Source organism: Sarcophilus harrisii, chromosome 2 (genome assembly GCF_902635505.1).
Source record: "Sarcophilus harrisii chromosome 2, mSarHar1.11, whole genome shotgun sequence".
In the NCBI taxonomy this organism is placed as follows: domain Eukaryota; kingdom Metazoa; phylum Chordata; class Mammalia; order Dasyuromorphia; family Dasyuridae; genus Sarcophilus; species Sarcophilus harrisii.
In genome coordinates this window covers 311,513,811-311,521,733 of record NC_045427.1, presented here as the reverse complement: position 1 = coordinate 311,521,733, position 7,923 = coordinate 311,513,811, and the positions used below count along the sequence as shown (strand labels likewise).

At 38.6% G+C, this 7,923-nt stretch overlaps 1 protein-coding gene across 2 annotated transcripts in view; it reads left to right on the top strand.

The window, feature by feature from the left end:
• Positions 1 to 6,096: 6,096 nt before the first annotated feature.
• Positions 6,097 to 7,923, top strand: part of LOC105750359 (deubiquitinase DESI2-like) — an 89,525-nt gene continuing 87,698 nt past the window's right edge. The window contains exon 1 of one of the 2 annotated variants that reach the window (XM_031952609.1): positions 6,097 to 7,898. In XM_031952609.1, the coding sequence (XP_031808469.1) occupies positions 7,851 to 7,898 (48 nt within the window). In that variant the 5' untranslated portion in view covers positions 6,097 to 7,850. The remainder of the gene's footprint in view (positions 7,899 to 7,923) is intronic. The other variant, XM_031952610.1, reaches the window with a different exon arrangement.

Sequence of the window (7,923 nt, the reverse complement as noted above, 5' to 3'; positions counted from 1 at the left end):
GTTGTTGTTATTGTTTGCATTTACACTGTTGTGGTCATTGTATATATATTTTCCTGGTTTTATGTCACACTGCCCTAGTTCATATGTCATCTCATACTTTTCTGAATTCTTCATATTTATCATTTCTTCTAGAACATTATTGCAAGAGAGGCCTGACTTTAGCCAATTCCTTCATAGTTTAGATTTTATATTAGAAAAAAGGAAACATTCATAATTCATGTAAATTAATCTAAGGCACTTCATTTGACTGTAGCAGGGGAAGACTATTTGGCAAAGAATATTCATTCAGTGAGAACATCTATTGATTCAGTTGAATGCAACTCTTTTGCCATTGTGGTATCCATGGTCAACACCTTTTATTCTCCTCCTCTCCCAAAGCATCAAAGTAAAGTTGGCACACCTTTTAACTTTTTGTACTCAAGCAAGAGGAAGTCACATCAAATGCTTGAGCCTCAATTCTCTGAATCAGTTAAATCTTGAGGACAATTTCAACACCTTTGAAGGAAAAACTAGCCAAATTAGTGTGGGGATATTGTTCCTACCACACAACATTTTATCATATTCTTATACCACAATTTGCTTATTTATTTCCTAATTGATAGACATCTACTTTGTTCCCAGCATTTGTCTTCCATAAAAACTGCTTCTATGAATATTCTGATATATATAGAACTAGTCTTTTTTGTATTTAGATTAGAGTATATGTGTAGTATAATGAAAGGTATTGACATTTTAGTCACATTCTTAGTATAATTCTAAATTGCTTTCCATTGAGTCAATTCATACTGTAGCTATCATTATTTTCATCTCATCATTTTTGCCAAAATGCTTTGCCAGGAAAAAATAAATTTGCTGAATATGAGGTGAAACCTTAGGGTAATTTTGATATTCATTTCTCTTATTAGCACTAATGACTTGGAACAACCTTTATATGGTTTGTTAATAGTGTGAAATTATTCTTTTGAAATCTTTTTATTCATATCTTTTGATTTGTTGATTAAGTAGTGATTCTTAGTTTCATATATTTTTTGTCAGTTTTCTAAATTGTCTGATTTCTAAATAAGGGTCTGTGTATCAGATCCTTATCAAAGATATTTGATGAAAATGCTTATTTTCCCCTTTAAAGGCTCTCCTTTTCCTCTTTTGCATTGAAATTTTTTGGACAAACCTATTCAATTGTATGTAATCAGGAGATCTATTTAATCTTTTTGTGATCTATCTGGAATCAGGAAGAAAGACCTGATTTCAAGTCCAGCCTCAGACAGTTACTAGTTGTGTACTCCTGTTTACCTCAATTTTCTCATCTATAAAAAGGAGGATAATAATACCATCCTCTTCAACATTCAGAGTTGAAGTGGGGATAAAATGAGATATTTACAAAGTGCTTGCAAACTTTAAAAGCACTATATAAATGCTAGCTAATATTGTTACTTAGTTAAGAACTCTCTCCAGATATATTTTTAAAAGTATGTTTTCATTCTTTTCTAATTAAAAAAATTCTATTATTATTAATGCCAAAAATCCATTTTGAGGTTATGGTAGTATATGGTATAAGATACTTGTCTAAATCTAATTTTTGCATACTTCTTTCCAATTTTTAATGGTAATTATTTTAAATAGGGTTTTCTTCCTTCCAAGTCACTTATTTTCTTAAGTTTATTGAATATTGGATTATTGAGTTTGATGTTTACTGATTCTTCCTTATATATGTTTCTAATTTTTATCTAGTACCAAATCTCTGTCATGATTACAGCTTTATAATGTAATATGAGATCTGAAAGTGCCATTCTCTTTTAATTTCAACTTTTTTTCTATTATTTCTCTTGACATTCTAGACTTTTGTTCCTAGAAATGAATTTTATTATTATATCTATAAAACACCCCTTTGATAGTTTGATTGGTATAGCACTTTAAGTCTGTAAATTATTTTAGGAAGTAGCAATTTTTATTATATTAGCATTGTTAAACTATGAGCAATAAATAACTTTCAATTATTTCAGAGAATTTGTTGAAGAGAATGCATATTCACAGAGCTAGATACTGTAGCAGACATTTTGGATAGCCAGAACCTAAGATATTGTGGCACAGTGAATAGAAAATATTGCTGGACTTGGAATAAAAAAGACCTGAATTTAAATTTGCCTCAAACACTAGTTACCTAATTTTCAGCAAGTCACTTAGCCTCAGCTTCTTCATCTATAAACAGGTCAATAACAATATTTATCTCAGGAGCTAGCTACCTTATTTGAAACTTGGGCCATTGTGTAACATACATTTTTGATCAAAAAGTTTGCTCAGTAATTTGGTTCAAGTGGTATCACCAATGATAGCCTTTTAGTAAAAACTATGGGATTCTTGACTTGTACTGAATTACCTGTGGTGATATCTATGCAGAATCCTAAAGCACTTTAGTGTTGAAAGGAAGCTCAGAAATCATCTTCATCTCAACTCCCAATACTCCTTTGTTAGGATCTTCTCTGAAGTATCCTTAACAAGTACTCACCTAGTATCCTCTTGAACCCTTCTATTAATAGTCAATAAATTTATTAAGTGTCTACTATATGCTTTTGTTGTTGATGTTCGGTTGTTTCAGTCACATCTGACTCTTCAAGATGCCCAAATGGGCATCTTGGCAAAAATACTGGAGGAGTTTGCCATTTCCTTCTCCAGCTCATTTTATAGATGCAGAAACTAGGCAAACAGTTACTTGTCCAGATGTCTGAAGCCAGATTTGAATTCAGGAAGATTAGTTTTTCTGGCTCTAGGCTCAGTACTCTTCACTGTGCCAATATGTTAGGCACTGTGCTAATCGCTGAGGATAAAAAGAAATACAAAAGAAAATCCCTAGCCTCATAGAGCTCGCAATATAATGGAGGAAGGCAACACACAAAAAGAAATTGGAGCAAGGGAAAGGAAGGTACCAGGTGCCAGGACATGATGAAATCTGGAAGACTGCATCAGAGTGAAGCAGGGTGAGTGGGTGAGGGGAATAAAGAGATGGCTGCCCTAGAAGTCCTCCTTAAATGGAGGATCTGGGAGGACTTCTTCAGCGTTTCACCCTTCACTTTCTACAATTGAGGAGGAGGAGCAGGAAGTACCGTTTCTTACAAGATTATAAGATTCTGATGAAGTCCAGGACTGCAGCCTAGTGGGAAATGAAGAGGAACTTAATTGACAATGCAAAGCCTTTTGAGTTGGTTCATTTTATGATTGGACAGCTCTAATAGCTAGAAAGTCCTTCTTTATATTGACCTACCTTTTGTCTTTTTGTAAATTCTGTCCATTCTTTGAAGTTTTCTTCTCTGGAAACACATAAAATATGTTGACTCCATTCTCCTCATGAGTGCTCTTCATGTATTTGAATAGAGTTCTTATGTTCTTATTTCTTTCCTAAATCTCTTTCCCAGTGGTTTACAGTTTCTTAAACCATGTGATGATTTCTAACTTCTTCATTAGCTGTGAGGGATCTAACCCTAGGATGTAAATTTTGCTGAATGATGGCCAATCCCTTAGATCACCAGTTCCTTTCTTGAATGGCTTTCAAGGCCTACTGGTCTATTAATTTGACTAGTTTTTATAATTTTATAAAGATAGATTTATCAAGGTTTGGATCAAAATGTGAGCCTTTAAACCTTCTTAGATCCTTGGGCCTGCTTCACTCTCTGGGCTCAGAAAAATATGCCCCATGCAAATCTCAGTTGTCACAACCATTGCTCAGTGCCTGATTCTAGCAAGTACCCATAGCTAAGTGTCTGAATCTTGCCTAGGATTACAAGAATAGTTAGTGTTTGAGGTTGGATTTGCATTCAGATCTATGTGATTCTATCTATTTTAATACCTAGCTGCCTGGAATAAGGTTAGGGAACAGCATAAATATTTCTGGACTTGGATTTGAAATCAGGAAGTCCTAGGTTCAAATCCTGATTCTGACACTTTCTCTGTTTGACTTCTCTATGTCTCAGTTTCCTCATCTGTAAAATGAGGATATTAACTTTAGAATCAAATGAGAGAAAAAGCATTCCAAATCTTAAATTGTTATATAAATGTAGGCAATTCTTATTATTAAGGTAATTAGAAGTGTATTAGAAAGAAAACAAGTTTCAGATTAAGTAGTATCAGTTTGTCAATTTAATCTTTAAATGAAGCCTCCAGGTTTAGCTTGGGTCATGATTCCTCCTGGAATTCACATATGGAATTCTATTTTCATAAAATTCCCAAATAAGGATGATCACTCATATCTCACAAAGATATTGTAGACTCCAGCTTATTTGTTGGTTTACAATCCACATTTTCTTCTTAATCAAACAGGAAATTCTTCATTGGTAGCAGGGTTTGGGTGATACATTTATATGCCTATGAAATTTCTAATAATTGTGATTAGATAAGTTAAGGCACTGAATCTCCATATGGGGAATGTCCACATTGGGAGTTTAATTAAAAACCGCCAGGAATTTGTTCAATGTACAGAAAACAGAATAATTTTTTTTCCAATATATGTATACATATTTATACAATTATTGTGCCACACAAGAAAAAATGAGAAGCAAGATAAAATGCAAGCAAACAGCAACAAAAAGAGTAAAAATGCTATGTTGTGAACCAGACTCAGTTGCCACAGTCCTCTCTCTGGGTGAAGATGCCTCTCTTAATAACTGAACAATTGGAACTGGTTTGAATCATCTCACTGTTGAAGAAATCCATGTCCATCAGAATTGATCATTATATAATCTTGTTGCCGTGTATAATGATCTCCTGGTACAAAAAGGGCTGCCACAAACATTTTTGCACATGTGAGTCCCTTTCCCTCCTTTAAGTCTCCTTGGGATATAAGCCCAGTAGAAACACTGCTGGATCAAAAGGTGAAAACAATAATTCAACTGAAATCTGAAGTTACTCCCCTAAGATAAAAAAATTACAGCAGTTCTTTTCTTTATTCAATTCTGGTTGCTTTTACTATAAGCTCCAGTGTACCATTGGGCCTCTTAAAATGTGGCATCTCAAACTGGACACAGTTTTCCAGGTGTGATTTGGCTAAGAAACAGATGAGGCTCTCTTTCTTTTTGGACCCTATATTTTTAATCCATAATAGAAACCTACCAGATCCTTCCAAATATATTTTCATGGAATTATAAAGTGTGCCAGCACATCTTCCTTTAATTAATTATTATATCAAAATTCGTGGTCTACACTTTTCTATCTCTGTTATCCCTTAGATATCCTGGTTCTTATTCAGAGTATCTTTTATTACCATCATCCAACTCATTAAATGGATTTTTTTCTTTCTGTATAATTGAGGGGGAAAAATCAGTGAAAAAAGTCGGTGAGAAATGTTCAACACCCGTGCTCCCTCCCTTCTTTCCTCGTTTTTTTTCTCTCTCCTATTTCTCTTCCGCTTCTTCCTCGAAGTTAATCACCAGCTGTATTATTTAACAGGTCTGGATGAGCCGAGGGCTTCGTAGCTGCGGGGATTCTGGTCCCTTCGTTATCAATTGAGACAGGATAGAGAATCCGGTTGCTTCCGACCTCACTGTGTCTCGCTTGACCCCTGAAACCAAGGGTGGGGGGAATGCTGCTTTTTCTTATGTAATAGGCTCTCTGCAATTTTCATTCAGATCTGGTTGGCTGCAATCTGGCAAGCAGCCGGAGCTACGCCTCCAACTCAGATGAGCTCATCCATCCCCAGCTCCCAGTCTATTTATTTATTTATTTTAAGGAAATGGGAAGCTAAGGGGGAGGAAGTCGAGATGGGGGGAGGAGTGCAAGGAGGGGGAGAGGAACTACTACAGCCAAAATCTTCACTGCTTCAACATTAAAGAGAAGGCTGCCACCCCCTACAGCCTATCCTCAATTTAAAAATTTTTCCCCATTGAATACAGAGACCCTTCCTGTCCTCGCCTTCTCCTTCTTTCCTTTCCTTCTCTTTCCACATCCCTTCTACCTTTTTTATTCCCTTTAAAGAAAAAGGAGGGGGCGGTGGGGGGTTGAGGAGGGAGCGGGAGCAGGAAGAAATTTACCGCAATGGTTTCACAGTTGATTCTCCTCTGGTTCAGATTTTAATTGCCAGTGGGTGTCACTGGTTAGGAATCGTCCAACGAGGGAACTCCCCCTCCCCCATCTCCCTCTCCAATTAGCAGAGGCATTCACTACCAGAATCACTTAGCCCTGTGCCTGTGCCAGCCCTTGCCAGATGCATCAGTCTAGAACCGGCTGCAAGTAACGCTTCGGCTACGGCGTGGAGGGAAATGTTTCATTCGGAATGATCTGATTCGGAAATAGAGCTGCCCCTACTTCTTTCCCCTGCCCTGCCTTATCCTGCCCTGCAAGGCAAGGCAAGGCAAGGCAGCCTTTACATCTCTCTCTCCTTCCAGCCCTTAAGAAGCTGAAGGCAGGTGTAATTAAAGGAGCAAAGTCCCGCGCAGACCTTCGGACTTCAGGTCACGGCTTCTGGAAATCAGTCCAGAGGCTCATTTCAGCACCTTGGAGAACTCCTGAATGTGGGCGCTCTACATGGCGCCTTAGCGGGCTGGGAGATGACAGAGAACCCTTTCTACAGCTTGCCCTGAGGAGGGACCCACCCGATTCCAGCTCTATGTGGTCGAGCAGACGGAATTGAAGCACTTTGGACAGATCTTCCCATTCTATCTGGACTGAAGTTGTGGCTTTAGACTCTGAGCAGACTTCCTAGCTCATACAAGGGAGGCATGGAGGACGACGAAGAGAGAGATATAGACACATGCATTTTCTTCTTTCCGTCGGTCCAGGGTGACCTTTATCAATAGAAGCAGATCAGCTTCAGTCTCCAGGATAGTTTCCTAGTAGGCGACTCTATGAAATCTGGGGAGAGGCGACAACCGACAAACTCTACCCTCATGGCTCTGGGCGAAATTATTCCTCCTGAAATGAGTGTTGCTTATTTGTTTAAGTTATATTCAAATGCATGTTTCTGGCTTTTTAAAGAGAACTGCCTCGAAATCAGAAACGGTAGAAAAATTTTAGGCACCTATGATTAAGAGCCTCCTGCCTGCTACAAGCTGAGACTTGGAGCCTATCTGAGGACTCTCGACTCCAATCAGGGGAACTGCCTGCTGAGTGTAGAGCCCTTTAAACTGCTCGGGGTTTCATGCATCATTTTAAATGTGTACTTTGCCTAGAGTCTACTCCATTTTCCTCCTATTACCATTCCTGATAGAACCTTCTCTCCTCTCCTCTCTCTCGCCTCCACCTCCCCCATCTTTCTCCTGTGTTCTGTGGACATACGTAGCAAGACAGAGCTAGGGTTTGGAGCTCCCTGCAATTGCCTTGACTTTTGCTTTTTTAGGTTTTTGCTTTTTGTTTTTTTTTTTTTTTTTTTTACTTCTCCCTGGATTACAAGATTGGATGGTGCACCGTTAAGTCCAGAAACCCCGATGAGCCGCAGTGTTAGGAAGAATCCTGGTGTGAGTGTGTTTGTACTGTTGTGTGTGTGGGGGTGCAAGAAAAAAACAACTTTGGACCCCCAAAGCCCCCCTTTCCTCCTCATGCAAGTTTCTTTGGAAGTCGTACGATGAGGAGTTCTTTTGCATATAGCTGAGGGCAAAGCCCAAACAGTACCTGGGGGAGGGGGGCAACGCTGCAACGGGAAGGGAAAATAATATTTGCCCCCAATATTCTCTACAATCAACGATGGCAAATGAACCGGTGATTTTGAATGTCTATGATATGGTGAGTATGAAACGGTAGGAGGTTGGGTGCAATGACAACATATATGCCCCTTGTGATTGGACACAGCCGGGCTAATAAGAGGAGCCCAGCGCAGAGTCCGGGAGAGACCGGCTGTCTGTCCGGACTGACAGACACATAGACCGATTGACATGGTGCTTGGCTCCTGCTGCTCCCATCGCATCTCCCAGGAATGGAAGGTAAAGCGCTCTGGTTTGAGTAGTT